The following is a 22,150-nucleotide window of genomic DNA, read 5'->3' as shown; positions in this document are numbered from 1 at the left end:
ACACGCAATTTCTGAAGGATTCGGTGGAAAATGGGGCACGGAAGTGTCTTAATGGGGAACAGAGTGTCTTAACAGTAGATTCCCAGACTCCCTCTGGCTTCCTGCTATGTGCACAGCGTGAAGAAAAAAAAAACAAAAAAATGTCAAAAAGAAACTCAAAGTTCTTTTTGTAGAAGATCGGAAACTTAACCAACTGAGACGATTGGGAATCGAACCCACAACTATAGCATAGATAATTTAAAACCAAATTGTGAGCAAATATAATACACATGGTTCGTATTTCGTTTCACGTTTCAGTCGGCCGGTAGATTTATTTTTACCGCCCCGCAAGCTGCGCGAGCGCATTGTACAGCTCTCTTCTAATATCTTATCTCTTTTTGAATAAAATTGTAATTTTTTTGATATGATTTTCTTTATGTTCTAATTAAATTAAGTGTTTAGACATTTTCTGTGCTTGTTCTATAAAATAAATATTCAAACATAGGGTAAGTTCTTGTTAGTTTTAGGTCTAAAGTGGAGTGATGCATAACCTAAATCTTTAATATTTTAAGCTTTTGATATTGTTAAAATTATTCACCAACCATGTATCAGTGCTTCTCTTACACGTTTTTCATTGTAGGTAAAATAAATACCAAGATAAGCTCCCGCATAACTGTGTAGTCAGAGAAAAGCTAGTATTAAGTCATTTCGTTTCCCTTGCACTGCCTGATTTGTGAGATATTTCGTGTTTAGTGGCTCACCGAAATTATTTTTTTCTTTTCACTAAGTGGGAATCGAACTCAGTACCGTCGCGTTTACAGAAAGACGCTGTGCCGCTGCACTACTGCATTAATTTCTTTCTTTATATTATTGTAATATGATACTTTTTGAATTCGGGAAATAATTAAGTTTTATAGATCACAGTATTTTTTTTTAATTTTAATAGCGTCAAGCAATGCACTTTTTTAGGACATGCATATATAAAAAATCGTAAACTGACGGGATTTGAACTCGCCGCTTGCCCACACACCATACTAAATATCGTCAAGGAATTTTGAGTATAAGAAATTCACCTTACATCTTCCAGAGACCATGGCTATAGAATCACCATGCATCGTATGCGCTGCACCAACAGAGCACAAGTGCTCAAGCTGTCAGCAAGTCCACTACTGTTCGAGGGACCATCAGAAGCAGCATTGGAAGCAACATAAGCACCACTGTGTCCCAGCCAGGGTCAAAGAAGATAATACACTTGGAAGATATTTGGAAGCTACTAGGAATGTTAAAGCTGGAGATGTCGTTATGAAGGAAGCTCCCTTGATTACTGGTCCGGCTCAGGTGAGTTTAGATTTTTTATTTATGTAGGTAGTGGATAGATTGGCGGTCATTCGTTCCGGCATGAAAATTTAAACTTTGGTGTTTCAATTTTAAGCGGCGCGGCGTTGAATTCCGCCTCTCGACACGCAATGCCTCCAGAATTTGGTGGAGGAAATTAAAATATTAAATATTTCATTTCCTCGAGTTAAAATCGAACCCACAACCTGTTGCACGTTGCACGCTGCCCCTGCGCCAAGATTGGCCTCAATAAATACATATTTGAGTATATTAAAAGTTTAATAAAGAATGAATCTGCTTTGAAAATGAAGAATAGTGTCACATACTAACAGGTACCTACATTCACAAACATACATTCTCCTTTTATACTTGTAGGTAACTCCGCCCGTGTGTCTTGGATGCTACAGATTACTAGAAGAAAATAAGGTTGTGCCTTGTGAGAAATGCGGCTGGCCATTTTGTTCTGAATTATGTACGAAAAAAGAAGTTCATATACCAGAATGCTATTATACACAGCAAAAAGGCGAAAAGGTATGATTTCACAAATAATTAGCCCATATATGGCTACTGAATTGTACTAAATAAGATAATAATCAGTGCCTGTATTGTACCAGACAAATATTATAATATTAACGTGCTCACTATGACTTGAGGTCGAAATCGATTTCAATACTTTATGTACAAAATATGAGACCGAAAAGAACTCAACCGCACCAGCTGTTTTCAAAAATAGGTGCCGCAGTAAACGTGTTAAATGATTTCCAACATATAATAATATATATGAATGATTTTCAATATAGATAATAACTATTATAATATCTATTCTTAATCAAATATTCCAGGTATCAATCTCAACATTCGGTATGCCACATCCAAATTACCAATGCATCACTGTCCTTCGTTGCCTCTACCAGCGAGACCATAACGAAAAGCTGTGGGCAAAGCTCCAGGTCCTGGAATCCCACGACGAAGACCGCAAAGGCACAGATAAGTGGGAGAATGACAAGAAAATGATTGCTCAGTTCATTTGGAAATTCTTTAAATTGGAATCTAAGTTTAGTGAAGACGAAATTATGAAGTGCTGCGGAATAGTTCAGGTGTAGTGGTGTAGCTTAAATGTTGCATGTTATATTATTATTATAAAAGGCTTTTTATATTATACTGTCTTTGTATATCTACAATATATATATATATATATATATATATATATATATATATATATATATATATATATATATATATATACCTACAGTAGAAAAACTTACTGATATTATTTTCCAATTGTCAATAATTTTTGGGGAAAAATCAAGGAAGTCGTGTAATAAATAAACGTACTAACCAACTAGCGTTAAATAGGGTAGGATTTGAATTCACAACCGTCTAAAGCAGTCAGTGGTCGTAATATTTTTCTCTACATTTTAGATAAATGGTCACGAAGTTCCTCTCCTAGAACCCGAGTACGTGGCAGTTTTCGATAAAATTTCAATGGTGGAGCACAGTTGTCGCGCTAACTGCAACAAAAGCTTTACATCAAATGGACAAATCGTAAGATAATCAAATTCAATAAAACAATTTTAATACCTCATTTTAAAAATTTTAAAAATACTCTTTTTTAAAAGAATATACCTAATATTAGAGAGCCTGGCGAAAGTTTATCTAAAAAGTTAATTCTCCACTCGTTACCAGATTGAGGAAATGAAAATACATATATTTTTTATTTCTTCGAGGGCATTGAACCTACAGGAATAAGAGTAATAAAATTTCTAACCGATGCGACGTGTGTTTACCAAACATAACGACATGATACATTGCCTGACATAAAATATTAGCAATAAGCGAATCATCGCTATTGCTTATGTTAACTTATATCTATTTTTTGTTTAAAATTTCTTTCATAAATCTCCTTTCTCATTTAAATATCAAAAAAGAAAATCTAGAAAGATTTATCGTCGTATCATATTTATCAAGGCTATAGTGGTGCGGAGAAAGCGAAGATCAGTTAATAAGATAAACCGCGGTGTTGCGTTTGTCCTGCTATACGCGACTTATTATAGTCAAAGGATAATATATGAGTCGTTTAGGCATGAAAACGTGACAAACAAACTTACATTCACATTTATAATATTAGTATGAAGTATGATACGTTATTTCAGGTCCTATCAGCCGGTATAAGCATACCAGCTGGAGCTCATCTCTCAGTGTGCTACACGGACCCCCTGTGGGGCACGGAGGCGAGGAGGCATCACCTCTCGGACTCCAAGTTCTTCGAATGTTCCTGTGAGAGATGCTCTGATGTGACCGAACTCAGTACTATGTTTAGCGCTGTTAAGTGTAAGAAGAAGTAAGTGATCCTTGTACCGCTTAGTCTATGAGATGAGCAGAAGGTAATCCTAAGATTTGATCAAGCGATCAACCAAATAAACTCTTCAGCTTCATAATGAACTTAACTAAAACGACGATCATTTTTCAGAGACTGTAGAGGCTATCTTTTACCGGATACCTTTATCCTGCCTATCCTCCATAAGACCAAATCTCCAGATCCCAGCACTAGAGGATTAGACAATAAATTCTGGAAATGTAACAGCTGCAAGGATGAAATATCTGACTCCATCATACAGCAACTCCTACAGGATATTGGCAAGGAGCTAAGCATTATGCCTAAAGGCGATCCTGATGCTTGTGAGAGGTTTGTTATTAATCATTTTCAGTTTTAATTTTGCACCATTTGATAATTTGATTGTACTAGCTTCATGCAGTACGTACAGGGTATATAGAGGGAACCTGGGAGCTAGGAACTGGTGTTAAGATACTCCGAAATGAGTCCAATCGTGGCGCAGGGGCAAAAGCTTGCCACACGTTGTACACGCAACAGATGGGTTGGGTTCGATTGCCATTCGTGGAAATTCAATCTTTATTATTTTAACTTCTTCGCTCTGGTAACGGGACGAAGCGCTGCGTTGATTTCTGCCACTCAACATGCAATGCCTCCAGTTCGGCAGAAAGTGAAAAACAAAAATGTCTTAACACTAGGTTCCCAGGTTCCTTCTGCCTACCTAGGTACGTGTCGGATACAGCGTGAAGCTAAAAAAATAATGTATCCAAGCATAACTGCTAGCCATAACTAGTATATAATTCATTATGATACATAAAAACATTCAATATTAGATCATGAAATGAAAATGTTAAACATATTTTGGACTTTACTTTTTTAACATAGCAATGTTAATGAAAACCAGTTTTCATTGGAAAATACTGCTTTCCCATGGTTCCCTAGTCTCTATACTTAGGCGTATAGTGATCTTAAAAATTTTCTATATACTAAAGTAATTTTGATTTATTTAGTTCTCCCGAAAACTACACATATAAAAAATAATAATTGTGTATTGCGGCTATCGTGGCGCAGGGTCACGAGCGGGTGATTCTAAACGCGACGATTATGGGTTCGATTCCCCCTCGAGGAAATGAAATATTTAAAATTTTAATTTTCCTCTCTCTGGTGACTAAGCAAGTTTTGGAAACTCGACACGCAATATCTTAAGATTTGAAAATGGGGAACAGAGTGTCTTTACTAGGGTCCCAGGTTCTATATGCCTACCTTGCCATGTATATGCCAGCATGAAGCTGAAAAAAAAGTTATATAATTTGCAAGTAGATAGTAGACTTATAGAATAAAACAAAAACCATTTTTTTTTTGGTAAAATACAATAATAGTCACCTGTTAAAATTATCTCTATAGTATGAAACAAGTAAACGAAGTAATTATTTTTTTTCCGGATCTTATCTCGCTATCAGTCGTTTGAGACTTGTTAAATGTCGGCGATTAGGAGTTTAAAATAAATGTTAAAGAGGAGAAACATGCAACTTTGTTTTAAGCTATTATATTTAAATATTTTGTTTTAAGATAAGCCAATAAGGTCACCGCTACCAGAATGCTGTCTGATAATTGGTTCGATCCCGAGCCTGGAGAATAATTACAATATTCACCGTAGGCAGAGAGAACTTGGGAGCCCAGTTTAAAAATACACCGTTCCTCATTAATACACTTCCTTTTCCCACTTTCCGCTAATTTCTTGAGGCATTGCGTGCTGGCCTCGTTACCAGAGAGAGAATACTCCAGAGTAGATACTGAACCTGTCCTGTTTACAATTGCACGCTTGTGCCCCTGCGCCACGACGACTTAACAACGTACGACAATGAACTTTATTTAATTCTTAGTATTAAATTTTCTAGATTCATTAGCCACTGCAGCAGCTATCTCCACCCCTCCCACTATTACATGACAGATGTAAGTCTAGCTCTAGCTCAGATGCTCGGACAAGACAACGGCCTTACTAAGTTGAACGAAGACCGACTAATTCTGAAGACCCAATTGTGCAGGAAGATCGCTGATTTATTGGAAACCTTGACTCCAGGTTATTATTTTACTATAGAAGCGGCAACAAGTTCAAGTTCAAAAGAAATGTTATAGAAATCTTATAAAATATTTTTGTTATATATATATTTTACCTTTTTAAAAATTTATTAGTTTATGGTGGATTTTTGTTTTCGTTCCATGAATTTCATCTATATATATATAAAATCGAAAGGTCACTCACTCATCACGAAATCACAGAAATTACAAGTGCTAGGAATCTCAAATTTTGCATAGGAGTTATTTATAGGACGTAGGTGCTCGCTAAGACGGGAATTTGCAATTTTCGACTTCTAAGGGGTTTTTTTTGGGGTTGAAAGTTTGTATGAAACTTCGTTACTACAAATGCTAGGAGTCTCAAATTTTACATGGACGTCACTTATAGGACGTAGGTACTCATGGAGACAGAAATTAATAATAACGTAGTTCACGCAGGCGAAGCCGCGGGCGGGCCGCTTGTTTAATATAAAAATAAATTTCAGCTGAAACCCGCCTACGCGGTTCATTGCTCTTTGAACTCCACGCAGCAGTGGCTGAGACAGGCCACAGGAAGTCGTTGACTGATGGACCGATGGTTATGCTAGGTTATGTTACGGTAAGTATTATGTATTTAAACCAAATTTGCAAAGAAAATTAAGAACAAAATGAACTTTTTCGTTTCAATAAGTGATATTTTGCACTCCGTAAGACAATGCTTCTGTTTTAACTCTGCAGATTGAGGAATTGTCGGTGGGGGGTTTGTTGATATAAAAAACCTCAACTGCACTAGCTGAAAATTCTTAAAAATAGACCCCACAGTGAACATATTCACACACAAGTCACACCTTTTGTTATAATAATTAGAAAATTTCATTTTTTTTTATTTCATTCCTAATGTCAACACGATTAATAAAAATATTTACATCTTAAATGTTTTTTTATAGGAATCCCGTAAAATACTCATGGAATCAGCCGCACTACTAGCTCATGAGCCACCGGAGTTGCCTGAAGGTCTTCTCGGTCGGCAGGCGAGGATCAACTTGATACAGATGGACGAACTTATTAAGACATTATCTGCAGCTCTACCTTCACCACTTTAGTTATGTCAGTTTTGTTGTTTATATTTTGTATCTTTATTATTTAATTTCAATAAAAAACAAAATATATTTTTTTGTTTTCTCTTTATTTGAATTTTTCAGCTAACGGTTGTATCCTGCATTGCATAGCAGGATAGGTAGAGGGAACCTGGTGTTACGACACTCCGTTCCTAACTTTAAACCGAACCGAAGTTCTGCGCCAGGACGAAATAAAATAATTTTAAATGTATATCTACTATCAACCCTGCTACTCTCGTCATACGTGGAAAAAAATCTTCAATAACCTTTTACGCTCAAACTGACATCCCTCTTCTACCACAGGCTTTCATCATTAGTAATCTAATTAGTACTTACATAATAAATAATCTGATCAGCAAACTGTAAATATAACTAACTGGTCACCGGTTCAATTCTAGGGATAGTCTGACGGCAGCCCCTATTGAGAGTTACGAGCACTTGTCGACTGTCATTACTGGTCTGGAGTTCGTCGAGTCGTTTGTGTGTAACTTTCTTATCAAATAGACACTTCCGTTTCCCATTTTGTTGAAGGAATTGAGTGTCGAGTGGCGGAGCTCAACGGCGTGCTTTGCCTTGGCACTAGAGTTCTCTTTAAAATTAAAATATTCAATATTTCATTTCCTGGAGTGAGAATTGAACCGACAACCTGTCGCGTTCACAGTCGTGCAGTTTCCGTTTTTCGCCAGACGTACCGCAACGACACTAGTTTATAAAAATCTGTATCTATAGGTTCAATCCCCACTCGGAGGAATGAATTGTTTCATTTATTTTTCATTGGATTTCTAATTCTGAGACAGAAAACGGAGAGCGATAAGTCTTCATATTAGGGTTTTTTTTTCCTACTACGCATATGCGTAATAAATCACAGCACTAAAATAATGTAACAATATAAAAGAAACACAATTTTCCTTACCATAAAACGCAATGATAAAAAAAAATATTACAAAACATCCGCAAAAAAATATACTTCAAATATTCGAAATTTGCAAACAAACGCTTACACTATCATAATTAAATTATCACGAGTCAACACACCGGAGACGTCTCAGTCGTTCACGGACACCTTAGACACCTGTCGCTACTTTGCACCTTAAACTGTGTAAAATACTCAATTTATAGAGTTTTTCTATGAAATTCGTCAAAAATAGTGCACATAAATGGAATTTTTAGTGAAATTACAGCTCTTGCATTTCGTTGAGGAAGAAGATTATAAAGATTAGTGGCTCCGAAGGTTGTTATTTAAGGTTCGTTTACTTTTAAATAGAATTTTGTCTTTTTTGTAGGATCACGCAGTATCCTGCCCATAGTACGGAACGCAGAAGGAACCTCTTGTTAGGGTTAGTTAGGGTACCCATTTAGACTCTTGCGTTTCCATCAACCTGTCACGCTTACCGTCGCACGCATGTACCTTCGCGCCATGACTCGCACCAATTTTATCTATCCATTTATAAACTAAATTTGTAACAAGCTATCGTGACGTAGTGGTGAATTATTTGTTAAGAGGTGTTTGTGATTTCTAATTTCATTGATCATCATTATCATTTCTTTTTACCACGGACCTCAAGGGGCAAAAATGAACATGACATCATTACTTCAAATACATTTGTTTGCTAGCTTATAGTACTGTTTAAACGATTATAAGATCAAAAAATTAGTTACCACCAATGTGCATTCATATATCATATCTTCATATATCATTTCACATATCACCTTCAAGTGTATAAAACTCTCGTTACCTAGTGCCTAATTTACAGACAAGTTACGCGGCTTAGAACGCTGAAATTTGCTTGTAGGCTAGAGAGAAACATGGTACGCACCTGGTGGTGGCACCTCGGAAGCTAGTGTTAAGACACTACGTTCCCATTAGGACACTTGCGTTCCCCACTTTCCGTCGAATTCTCGTCGAAAGGTCTTATTAAGCATTAACTTTTCTTTACAATTTTTCCCTGAAAAAGAATGAATGAATTTGGTGATTTATCACAATGTTCTTTTACTCCGTAGAGAGAAAATGTTAATTAGACGGATTGTTTTTTTAAGGACTTTTAAATATACTTAACTCTTGACCTTATATAATCTGCACGCTCCTCCATCTTTAACCAGTCCTTACCCAGGGCCCCTGATTATCCAGCTCTATCGACGGCTGCAAGACTAGGTTCGAATACAGCAGGGGACACCCTTACCACCGTCGACATCCTCTTAAGCAGCCGTGTAGTCCTTATACTCTTTCTTAGAGACAAGGCACTCTCTTTCCTACCCAATCAATGTCGCTGTAAAGATAAGGCCTAGAAGTATTAACTTCAAGTTCGAAAAAAGAGCAATTATCATCACAAGGACGGAGTCGGGACGATTTCATAAAACTCATTATTTTATAGTTGCGACATATTCATAAAATATGACGCATGTTACCCTACGCCCTAACTAGGTTCTTTATTTTGTTTTTTTAGAGACGGGGTTTGTAGTGTACCTATATGTTTATAAATTCATCGCTGCCAATATCTGTTAAAAATGCATATATTTAAAAGTTATTTTAAAAACCACCACGAGTAGAATTAGAGCCTAATCATGTCCTAACCGCGTCATGGTGACGACCGTGACTCCATTAAATATTAGTATAATAATTTGGTTATATATGTTAAGATATACATAATAGGATATTTACAAATATGTTGTCATCTGTTTTTATTTGTATTTTTCGGTTATCCTGGACGTGGCATGGTAGGCAGAGGGGACCTGAGAACCTAGAATTAAGATACTGCATTCTCCATCAAGACACTTCTGTATCTCACGTTCCACCAAATTCTTGAAGCATTACGTTTTGAGTGGCAGAACTCAACGCCGCGCTTTGCCTCGACATCAGAGCGAAAAACTGGAAATATAAATTTAAATTAATATTTCATCTCCTCGAGTGGGGATCGAACCCACAACCAGCCGATTATTGATTATTGATGAGGCCTCTAAAATCATTTGTATTTTTATGTTATAGTTAAGTATATGTATTTAAAGCTTCAGGACGCAACCGTGTGCGTTGTGTATCAGTTACTGGTAATAAAAAAGTTTATTTTTATAGCTTAACTTAACCCTGCATATAGCAGGGTAAAAAGAGGATTCATTCCAATTTAGAGACAGCGTGTTGAGTAACCGAACAAAACACCGCGCTTTTTCTTATTACAAGACCAAACACTACAACCGTCACGTTTACCGACTAGCACTGAGAAAGTTTCGGTCCTGAAAAATAAAAAAAATACTAATAAACTTTTTTATACGACTAAAATGCTCGCACAAATGTACTCAATTTTTTTGTTTGATTTTCATTTTCGATTTTTTTATATATTTACAGATAACGTCCTGAGCTGACCATGTGGCTAGCACGTACCCTATGGCTGCTATTATGTTACGCCCAATACGCTAAGAGCAGTCTTTTGGAGGAATACGAAGAAATATCAAGGAATATGCTGTACCCACCCGAGGACAAAATAACTACAGCTTTGCCCATAGATATTGGGAAGGATCGCGTCTCCGGCTGCATATGCCGAAGCTCCAAGAACCGTAAAGTCATCGTTTGTTTTGGCAACTACGAGTGCAGGAGGTTCCCAAAGGTAAGTTACGTATCAAGACCGGGACACTTGTTTATTGTTATTGCAAGTTACATTGTTTGAATAGTAACTCTATATATTTTCCCAGTATAGACCAAATTGTAAATTATAGTCCAATATGAAGAATAAGAATTAGTAGGAATAATTCTATCCCTAAGAGAATTCACTTGGAGGGAATAAATTATTTTCACTTTCATTTCCTTGCTATAATAACGCCGCGCTTTGGCGTTGGGTTCCGCTGCTAAATACGCAATGTCTGGAAAATTGGACCGAAAACACGCTGGACCATGGAATGGTTTGTCTTAAATAAAATAATATTTACATTTTATTCAATAACTACAGTAATTTTTTGTTTTATTACATCAAAATAAGTATTTTTGATATTAAACACGTTTAGGCCTATCAGCTTAAGACAGATGATAAAATTAGCCCGACGAGGTATGACTCGTGTGTAAATATTATGGAGAGGTGAGATATCAAAAATAATCAACACGTTAAGAAATTATGGAAATTTCTCAGCTAAAGATCCTTGTTTTGATTGCATATTTTATGATGTTGTTACTTTCACTTAAGTACTTGTTTATTATTATTGTGAAAGAAATTATTCGAAATAATAACAACGCCGAGCTTAAATCCAAGTTTGGAGGGCATATACAAATCATTTTGTAGGAAATGAACTACAAATATAAGCTTGTAATATTATTTTTCTAATAAATATTACTGATTTTTTCGGATTTTTGGTATATTTCGGATTATTTTTGGACTTACTTCGTAACTATGGGTCCACGGGAAGTACCGTTGACTTACAAGTTTGATATTTTCTGTGCTACAAGACCGTAGATGTAAATATGTGATATGAATTTCAGCATGATACCTTCATGCGATCTCCAAATAAATTGTTTGACCGACTGACAAATGGACAAAAAAGTGATCCTATAAGGGTACCTTATGCTTTTGAGGTACGAAACCAGAGCAGCCAGAGCGAGCCTAATATTAAGACTCCGTTTCCCATTTTCCTCCCAATTTCAAGATATTGTTTTTTGATTAGTGGAACTCAACGATGTAGGTCATATAAATAATTATTTTTTTAATTTATTCCTCTAAGTGGAAATCGAACCTAAAACCTTCGCGTTTATAGTTAGATATACTGCAAAGAAACGACTGCCTTAAATATGTATGTATTTTAAATTTTACCGTTTAAACATGTTATATTCGTGTTGGTTTATAATAACTGACGCAATGTGTGCGTTAGATAACTAAGTCTTTGTACTCTTATGATAACACCAGATTCATGAATGCTGTCCCTTAGTTCATAAAAATGTGCGATTACAATTTAGGAATAATGTATTAAATATAGCTCTCTCTGCTCGACTAAAATTATAATCTTATATTAAAGAAATATTTTAAGGTGTTATTTTAAGAGTTATATACACTAAAAATATGTCTTACCTGCTGGTAACAGTACGCAATGTCTTGAAAATTAAGGCAGAGAGTGGGAAATAGAGTGTCTTAACACTAGGGTTATATGATAGGATTTATGCAATTATATAAAGTTCAGCTCCCAAGATGAATCTTGGGAGCTGAACTTTATATAATTGCAATGAAGTGAATTCATCAACGTTAACGTTTTATAGAGAACTAGTGGGCCCGGACGCGACTACGCCCGCGAAAATATAAGCCTAAATAATTAAAATAAGTTTAAAAATAATAATAAGTGGAGATTTATTATTAGAAAAAATATCTGAGTAACCCAAATGAACAAACAAAAGAAGTAAAAGTAATTAAAGGAAATTCTTAATATTAGAAAAAGTACCTAAAGTTTGCGCGTACTAAACAATTTTCTATATTAAATAATTATTAATAGCGAACAATATTAAATAAAATCCCAAATGAATAAAATTACGATATTTTAAGTGTATAACATCGGTATAGATAACCGAACTGAGATAAATTAATTATAAGCAGCAAATAATTACATAAAAAAATATAGTAATTCGAAAATATATAAAAATTTACAAAATCATCAAAGTCATCTGCCCGTTCGCGTCGGTCATACTATACCACTCGAAGGCTAGGTCATTTGGAATCAGTGACATCTTAATTATTTATTAGAATGTTACACAGTAAACTATAATTTCCATCAAGATGAAATGCTAAAAGTGACATTTATATTTATTTTCATAAGGATGAATATCAAATTATAGAAATCATCTAATTTTTGTTAATGTATACAAATCTACATCGGCGCGCGCCATGTATGCATTAAGCAAGCTCATTTTGGGTGAAGTTTTCTTAAAACAACAAACTTTGCAAGCCGTTGCTTAGCAACGCGTAGCGACGATTTTTATTAACATGGCGGAATAAATTGCATGTCAAATTAATTATTTTAATATATTGGTATATATCGAAAATATTACAAATATGAGAAAAAAAGGTATCCTATGTTCATCCCGAGACCCTCAAGTATCTCTATATGAGTATTTTATCACAATTAAATTAGCGGTTTGGCCCTGATTGCGTAAAAGACATACAGACAGACATACAGACAGACAGACAGACAGAGTTACTTTCGAATTTATAATATAGGTATGGATGGATACAAGAAAAAAGTGGACCGGTAAAAAAAAACTTTTCACACCTAATATGTATCTATATATAAAGAGTGCAGAAATATAGATTTCAGCTATGCTTATGGTTGTATTTACAGATAACTTCTAGGTTCTAACTCTACTTCCATAGAATTTACAGGATGGCATTACCTCAACTTTAAACTATTTTTTTTGTTTATTTTTCTACGAACATCGCAGTTCGTGTAGTGGCGTCGTAAATATACAATGCGTTTTAAATTAGATATTTATACTGATATGCTATCTTGCTGTCACGTTTTTAATTGTTTTTTATCTTTCTTTCTGATAATTCAACCAAACCAGCTTAATAAATTGAAGAAAATAAAGCGCTACGATAAAGGTCAACAGCACCGTTAATTTTAACTTGTCATTTAAGATATAATGTAAGTATTAAACAATAAGCAGAGCCTGGTCTAAACATCATTTTTTAGCTTCACGCTGTGACCAGCATATATCAGAGTAGGCATAAAGAACCTATGAAGATGATGACGACCTTGCGTCTTACGTGATGGTTAACGTCACTCTTTTTTTACTAGAACGAGAAAATGAAAACATTATTCTTTGAGTAAAATCCCTTACAACATATTCTTTTGCTAGGTGGCGAGAGAACTGTAACTGTTTCGTACGACTCTATAGATATAATAAGTTAAGGCAGGTGAATCGATATACTTAATCAATAATAATTATTTTACCTTGTTTGTTTCAGATTAAAAGGAGAAGTGAATCACTTGTTGTAAGAACGACAGTATTACCTGAGATAAGAGTAGGGGATTTAGATTCTTTGTACTATTTAAAATCTTTAAAAATAGATGCAAATCATCAGTTAAAATATCTACAGCCATGGCTGTTTCGCAATCTCACCATATTAGAGGAACTTTCTATATCCTACAACACAAATTTGCATGTAATCCTTGAAGACACGTTTGTAGGCTTAAAAAGCCTTAAAGAATTGAGTTTAGTTAATAATGGATTTACAAATATACTCAAAATAACGCCTGCATTTAAGCCCTCCATATTACCAGCGTTAAAGAAGTTGGATATATCAGAAAATTCCCTAGAAAAGATTCCTGAGAACGCTTTTGCACTAATGAAAGGTTCTCCCTTAAGTAAGATAGATATTAATTTATGCAGATTAGATTATATCCACCCAAACAGTTTTTTACCTTTAACTTTTTTAGAAGAATTAAACATAGGCGAAAATGATTTGAACTCGTCAATTATAGGTGACTTTCTCATAAGCATGAGAAATCATAACAGAAGTTTGACACATTTGGGTTTAAGTAGTTTGGGTTTTCGTAAGCATCCACCCAGACATCTGATGGAAGTTATTGCTAGTACCAAAATTGAAACGCTTATCTTGTCAAATAATCAATTTGAAATTCTCACAGATGAAGCTTTTCCGAGTATGCCAAATGTTAAAATGATAGATCTACAGGCTGTAAGCGCCTTAAATATTGGTGAAAAAACATTTGGTCCATTAAAATTTCCCGAGCTTCGAATCTTACTGTTGAGTGGCAATAATCTACCTGGTATCCATTTGAAACATATATCGTGTTCGCAACTAGTACTCCTAGATTTGTCATCTAACCGAGGCACAGCAACAAATCCTGTATACTATGAAATCGACATCGGATCATTCCTCGAATGTAAGGATCTCAAAATACTCAACCTTGGATTTAATAGAATTAAGTCGATATTCAATTACACTTTTTTAGGATTAGAAAAATTGAGAATGCTGAATTTGGAAAACGGCACCCTATTTCGTATCGGCGATGAAACATTCAAGCCTATGAAACAATTGGAAATCCTTAATCTAGCTAATAATCCTTTAACAGCAAATACAAATTTAAGCAGCGGCATGTTTAAAGGACTGAATGCGTTAAAGGTGCTAATTTTGAGAAATTGTGGCATCAAGTATATTTTTGATGATGACAATATATTTGAAATGATGCCAAACTTAACTCACCTCATACTCAAAAATAACGAAATGTTTTATGTCACGTCAGAATTATTGAAACCATTGAAGTTTTTACAAGTTTTGGACTTGAGTGATAATCTCATAGTGTCGTGGTGGAAACCGTTGTTTCTGTCATCTGGACTGCAGCCTCATAGTCTCTACTTAACTAACAATAAAATATCTCACTTCACTCTAAGCATGATTCAAGATATTAACTTTTTATTACAAAATAGAAAAAATATGACAATTGAAATTGATTTGTTGAACAACGTGTTCATTTGTGATTGCTCTTCGATGTACAGAACCTACATGTGGTTGCAAGTTAATGGGTCTGATGAGCTCAAACAGTATTTTATGCACTCCAGTATTCTGTGTAACAGTCCAGACGTTTGGGAGGACAAGAGGGTGGCGGACTACTTATCCTCTATGAATACTGTACGCTGCGCCATGAACGAAAAGATATCTGGCCTAATGTTATTAGTCTGGACAGCCCCTTCACTAGTCACCGTAATATTTTTAATGCTATTCCTAACATTTGTATATAAATATCGAATTTACCTTAGATACTGGTTGTTTCTAGCCAAAATAGCTCTCGGAAGGACCTTCCTTGGTAGTACTTTGAAAGCTATAGAGCCCGATTGTTTTAAGTACGACGCTTTCGTGTCATATTGTAGTGACGATAACGACTTTGTATCACAAATGGTGAGTCAATTAGAACGGTGTCCGCCTTATTTAAAACTATGTATTTATGAAAGAGATTTCGAGATAGGTGCCTTCATATCCGAAGCAATTATAGCGAGTATAAAAGAGAGTAGATATGTTATTTTAGTTATAAGTAATAATTTTGTAAAATCTCAGTGGTGTAGATGGGAGGCACAGTTGGCAGATTACCATAGACTGTCTCTGGAGAACGGTGTCTCCTACGATCCCTTAGTATTAATAAGAATAGGTGAAGTCGAAAACAAATATTTAACAACAACTTTGAAGTTTTTGCTCAAAACAAAAATATATCTTTCATGGGATGATGAAAATGCAGATGAATTTTGGAGGAAATTAAGAAATGTTATCATCAAAAACAGATGAAGAGGCGAATAATAAAGATCTTTTTATGATATCTGTTTTATTTTCAGCTTTCATTTTTCATCGTTTGGACTTTGATTTTTCATCGTTTATCAAGGCATTTTAATAAAGGAACATTTCCTTATTGTTGCCTTTTTAAAATGTTATTTATTCCACACTAAGGAAACATTTTTTTATAGAAAACGTATAAAAAAATTAACGTAACAGGATTTGAACCGGCGCCTCTCGGAAACCGTTTGCCTTGGACGGTTTTCGAGTCTCGGTACTTTAATTTTTTTCTTTAAATAACATTTCGTTATTTAAGTGGTAGGTATCATGTTTATTTTATTTCTAAACAGCTATATTGTACACATCTTACATTATTGTTTTAGCTCTAATTGTTGTATCAGATTAATACACAATTAAACAAATCATTTGTGTGCACAATCGTACACTTATATAGGCGACAGCTGCGGGTCCATCCGCACTCGACGGAATGAATACATAGTATTTTCATTTTCTCGCTCTGGTAACTTTCTTCCAGAATTCGACCACTGAACACATTTCATTTGAGGAACGGAAGTCTTAATGGGAAAGGAGTGTTTTATCACTAGATTACCTGGTCCTGTAGGCCTATTCTGCTATGTACGAAACAGAATAAAGATAAAAAATAATTGTTAACACTGCAAAGGCAGACGAGATTCATCTTATAAAAATCAAAAGTTACTAATGTGAATAAAGTGTTTTTTAGCGTCACGATTTATTCCGCAAAGCAGAATAGACAGAGACAATCAGGTATGAAGACATGTTCCCCACTCTCCACCCAAATTCGAGTTACAGTTTACTTTACCGAAAAACAACAAAAATAAAAAACATTTTTTACATGAATCCAACTGATTTTTTTTATTCAATAATTTTCTAGCAAACATTTACTGTTTATGTGTTAAATTAAAATGAAAATCAGACGAAATCAGGTAAAATTAGACTCTACACCAACCACCACTGAATTTCTCTTATGAAAAAATAAAATAAAATATTTACAATCAATTAACGATTTATTAATTGTAAATTGAGATATCTGGACAAACTAATGATTAATAATTAAAACTGAATCGAACCCATACCCAGGGTGGATAAAGCAGGTGCAGCAGGGCAAGCAGGGTGGGTCGCAATATGCGGTGCGGAGTTACGACGGAGCGACGTCACCGTACAAACAGAACTGGGGTTTTCCCAACGCAAAGCTAACAGAGCATTGTTTAACGCAATGCCACAGTTATTTTATTACTATTTTAATGTAAATAATTTAAGTACGCAATAAACTGTTATTTGTCGATTTGTTATATAACACATTCGACAGTCCGTAGAATTATGTTTATCATTTGACTTAAATTCAGTATTATGTTCTTTATTCGGCGGAAAGTGGGCAGCGGAGTCTCTTAACAATAGGGTTCCAATTTCCATCTGCCTACCATGCTATGTATGGAATATAACGTACAGAATAAGAAATAAATAATCTTTGTTTTCAGGCTTCTTATTGATTAAGCAAAGCATTTTATGCAGGAGGTCCTTTCTCCACTGCGCTCGAAGGCTTGGAAGAGCGGGTGTATTAAAATAGCTTATATAAAATAATTCCTCCGAGCGGGGAACCTAACCTAACCTACTTTATTATAATATATGTACACTACACTGCACATCTGTAGTATAAGACCTCAAAAGTAACAAAACAATAAAAAGGTTTCGATGTATTAACATTACATTCAATTGTCATAAAGTTAATTAAAAAAAATTGAAACAGAAATGTAGTTAAAAACCTACCGAGTGCCTTAATCAGTATGTGTATTTGAGATCCACGAACGATTTAAAATTTTCCATAGATGACATTGATGGTTTCATGTAATCTATGGAAAATTTTATGATTTTTGGATCATTTTCAATTTGTTTAATACTAATATTATAACTGTGAAAGTTTGTGAGGATGCATATTTGTTCCACTTTTACGCAAAAACTACGGAACGGATTTAGAACTTTACATTAATAGGTATCTATATATAGGTATATACATTAGAATAATACATAGGCTACATGTTAACATCCCACACACAGCAGGGTAGGCAAAGAGAACCTAGTGTCAAGACACTCCGTTCCCCACTTTCCGCCCAATTCTAGAGGCATTGGGTGTTGAGTGGTGGAACTCAACGCCAGAGCGAAGACAGGAAAATAAAATTTAAATAAACGTTTCTTTTCCTCGAATGAGGATCGGATCCACAACCAGTCGATTTTGCACACTTAGTGCCCCACGACTGACCTATGAGGCTTCACGTCACATTTACAACTTCCTTTGCCTTTCAAAAGAGATACAAATCTATCTGCGTACATACAAGTACAAATCACCTGTCAGCACTGAGGTCTGTGCTACAGCTGTCAAAGCACTGTTTTGTTCTGTCTCAGCCGTATTCTTATACTAATTATAACCTAGAATGCCTTTACTTTATGAACAAACAAAGATTTATTCATGTTCTCGTACCTTAAAGTCAACTATTATATAACGGGGTTATAAGTAAATGAATACTATAAAATACAAAAAATTGCTTTTTTTTCGATAGAATTAAAAAAATATAAGACACCAAAAAGAATTACAACGGGTTTTCCTCCTCTGCCTACCCTGCTGGATAAAGAATGAAACTAAAAGATATAAAAATATATATATTTCATTTTAAAAATACATGTTTTAAGTTCATGCTAATATGGTGTGTTAAGACACTCCATTCTCGTTAAGACTAGTGATTCGTTCCGCCGAGTAGGAATAGAATCCACTATCATCGCGGTTACAATCACGAGTCACGCCGGTCATCTTCAACAAAAAGACAAGCTACATAAATACTTCATAAACACAAGTAATTAACACAAATACCTCAACCTGATGTATTATATTGTTTTTCACAAGAACACGTATCTACCTAAATAAATAATTAACTTGACATCTTCTTTACTCGAACAGAAAAGGAAGTAAAAATGTAAGAAAAGGTTAATTGGTTCTTCATACGGCATCTCTTAATTGTTTCTTATTAAATTATTTTGTCGTTTAGTAAATATATTATTGATGCGGTGTTTCGCGTATTTAAGTACCGAGTTCGATTGAGGCCAGTTCAAACGCGACAGGTTCTGGGTTCTATTGTCGTTCGTGATGATGAAATATTTATTATTATCATTTTCTTCGCTCAGATAACGAGACAAACACGGCTCCCACCCACATGAAATGGTCGATCCCACACCCATCCCCATTCACACGATCAAACCCAGGACTTCCACTAAACAGCCAACGCGACCAACCACTCAACCAAAAGGTCAATCATACCTGCTGGCTCGCGTATCACCATCACGTCTCGGCCCACTTGCGAGATATAGAAAGCTGCAGCGCCGCTAATGCACCTCTCAATACATATTTGCCTTTCTCAAGGATATCGTCACTTTCATATTGTTACTTCATGAGATAAGTGTGTTTAATTTTTTATTATATTTGCATATAAGTATGCCATTTACAAGTGTGTGACGTGAAGGTTGTGGTGGTTTTTATTTCCACTCCGTCCTTTATTTCGGCTCTGGTAATGAGGTAAAGCGCGGTGTTAAGTTCCAGCACTCAACGTGCAATATCTCAAGAGTTCGGCCTAAATTGGGGAACAAACCTCTCTTAATGGAAATGGAGTGACTTAACACTAGGTTCTCAGGTGAAGAACCTGTTGTTTCATTTTCATAATGAGATAATGAGTTATTGGATTTCTCTATTCAACACGTAATTTCTCAAATTCGCAGTTTCACGCTTCCCTTACAGGTGTTATGATAATGATATCTTTAATCTAAAATTTTAACAAACATTCTATAATCCATATCTATATTTCTATACTAATATTATAAAATGGAAATAAATATTTAGTTAAGCTAGCGCGTTTATTTAAACAAAAAAAAGTCATCTTGACTCTTTGACGTCTTTCTTCTTCCTCGTCTCTCAAAAAAAATTTTGTATTTCACCAATATGGAGTCGGACCCATAACAATCGACTTAGACATTTGCTTATGCGCAACGACTCGATAGCGGAGACCTTAAAATATACGTTGCATGGAAAATTTACCTTTAGAGCCCATTATCATCAGATTTTATTTTTTTTTATGTACCTATTTGAAAAAGAAACTAAACCTATGCAAATCGATGTGTTTCACACAAAAGAAAAATTTCGAGGCTGCAGATATATTTTGGTTATGAAATAAAAATTATTAAAAGTGGTTTCTACTTTTGTGATTTGTGCTCAACTGGCACATTCGGAATACCATAAACAAAAAATGAAAAAAAAAAACAGTATATTCCATTTGAGCACGCAAATACACTAGTAATATAAACAAATGTATATAGAAATTAGTTATTACAACTTTCTGGAAAAACAAAAATGTTTTTCGCGGAAACACTGTATGGTGGGTCGCATATGAAATCGTAGTAATAAATTCAACTAACTAACGTGGGATATATGAGTTGGCGATGTGAGGTGAATCTTTGATTAATTTAAGGCACATACTCACAGGTAGTATGTTTAATTTTTACGGAATTCATATAGGGAAGTCATAGGGAACCTAGCGTTTAGAAATTTCGTTGAAAATCTAAAAAGTATTATAATGTAATGTGTTTGGATCTCGTATTTTTGCTATGTCAGCTTCACTGATATCGAACTAACATTTGTAACGCTTACAGTCAAAGGCTGAAAAAAGAACAACAAAGGCAAGCAAAGCTAAAATCTGTTGCCTAAAACAACTCCTAATAAATATGATTCCATTAAACATAATTATTATTTCACAGGATGGTGGATACTAGACCTGTAACGACCCTAAGATGACGCGACGACTCTATTTAGTAGATCAAATTATGAATGTTCTTACTTCGTTTCTTCATTATTATGAGAAACAGAAATTATGGCATCTAGCCATATTTTTTTCCCGTGAACGTTCCTTTGAATATATTTAATTTTAATTTACATTTTTCATTATAAGTCATACAAAAGAGGATGATGATGATGATGAAACGAGGATGTCACAGTGAGAATAAAGAATGAGTGACGTAAACAAGCTAGCAACGTATGAAGCAAGTGAGTGATAAGAGATAGAGGAAGAGTCACTTCTCCCACTGAGTACAGAGACTATTGCACTTAGCGCATTCTTTGAAGAATCCCCCGGAGTAGAAATCGAACTTACAAGTCGTGCTTATAGCGAGACGTTGTGCCGTTGTACCACGACGACTTCTCTTCTCTGTCGGTCACTCCTATCATTTTTTACACTTTCAATTGTGTGACTGAAAGTGCGAATGGTTATAGGTTCGTATATTTATTTAAATTTATATTTTCATTTCTTCGCTCTGGTATCATAAATAGGTTCCCTCGGCCTACCGGATGGTATATGAGTGATACACTGTTAAGCTAGATGTTTTAGTTAAACTAACTCTACATATTATCTTCCTTTCTAACAATGTAACATTAAGCCCATCAAAAGCAGGTAAACAACTTTTTACATCCCATCCGGGCGGCTTCCGGGAGCCACTTAGTGTTTTCTTGAAATCATTTATAGGTTTTACAGTTTATAAACTAATAACCTAATAATGTGGTTGTAAGAAATGGCATATCGATTTCCGCTATAAAGTACGTAATGGCCTAAGAGCGCGCTGCCAAATCTGCAGGCAGGGTGTTTTTAATGAAATTACAAACCAGCTTCACACTGTATTCCGCACACAGCAGAGTAGTTATACGGAACCTAGTGTTAAGTTCCCATTTTCCGCCGAATTCTGGTGGCATATGTTAAATTGAAAACTACAATGACATAAATTAAATATAGCCAATACATCTGGATTCCAACCAACTCGGCTAATAGATACTCAGTTTTTATTTTACTAATAACCTGTCTCTTATGTATTTTTAATTTGAAATCGCAGATATAAAAATACATTTTGTTTTTTATTGTGCAAAAGAGATAACTAAAGCCCTAGACTTATTCTTCCCAAAAATATAAATAGCTTTATATAAAACAATCATAAACATTAACATAAAAGAAATAAAATATTTA

General features: G+C 34.9%; 2 protein-coding genes across 2 annotated transcripts; both read left to right on the top strand.

The window, feature by feature from the left end:
- The first annotated feature begins 325 nt into the window (after window positions 1-325).
- On the top strand, window positions 326-6,873 carry SmydA-1 (SET and MYND domain containing, arthropod-specific, member 1). The gene is made up of 10 exons (XM_085185899.1): window positions 326-485; window positions 1,067-1,317; window positions 1,690-1,845; window positions 2,157-2,411; window positions 2,737-2,859; window positions 3,468-3,655; window positions 3,785-4,000; window positions 5,545-5,726; window positions 6,208-6,320; window positions 6,649-6,873. The coding sequence occupies exons 2-10, from the start codon at window positions 1,072-1,074 to the stop codon at window positions 6,802-6,804; spliced, it is 1,635 nt and encodes a 544-aa protein (XP_085042025.1). The 5' UTR covers window positions 326-485; window positions 1,067-1,071; the 3' UTR covers window positions 6,805-6,873.
- A 989-nt stretch (window positions 6,874-7,862) lies between these two features.
- On the top strand, window positions 7,863-16,108 carry LOC146539277 (toll-like receptor 4). The gene is made up of 3 exons (XM_085185770.1): window positions 7,863-8,063; window positions 10,157-10,415; window positions 13,746-16,108. Exons 2-3 carry the CDS (start codon window positions 10,176-10,178, stop codon window positions 16,077-16,079), a joined length of 2,574 nt encoding a protein of 857 aa, XP_085041896.1. The 5' UTR covers window positions 7,863-8,063; window positions 10,157-10,175; the 3' UTR covers window positions 16,080-16,108.
- Window positions 16,109-22,150: the final 6,042 nt, after the last annotated feature.

Source organism: Heliconius melpomene, chromosome 5 (genome assembly GCF_056956725.1).
Source record: "Heliconius melpomene rosina isolate 202511_hmr_F chromosome 5, ASM5695672v1, whole genome shotgun sequence".
In the NCBI taxonomy this organism is placed as follows: Eukaryota; Metazoa; Arthropoda; class Insecta; order Lepidoptera; family Nymphalidae; genus Heliconius; species Heliconius melpomene.
Note: the sequence above shows the minus strand (reverse complement) of the source record. Positions and strands in the feature narration are given on the sequence as shown.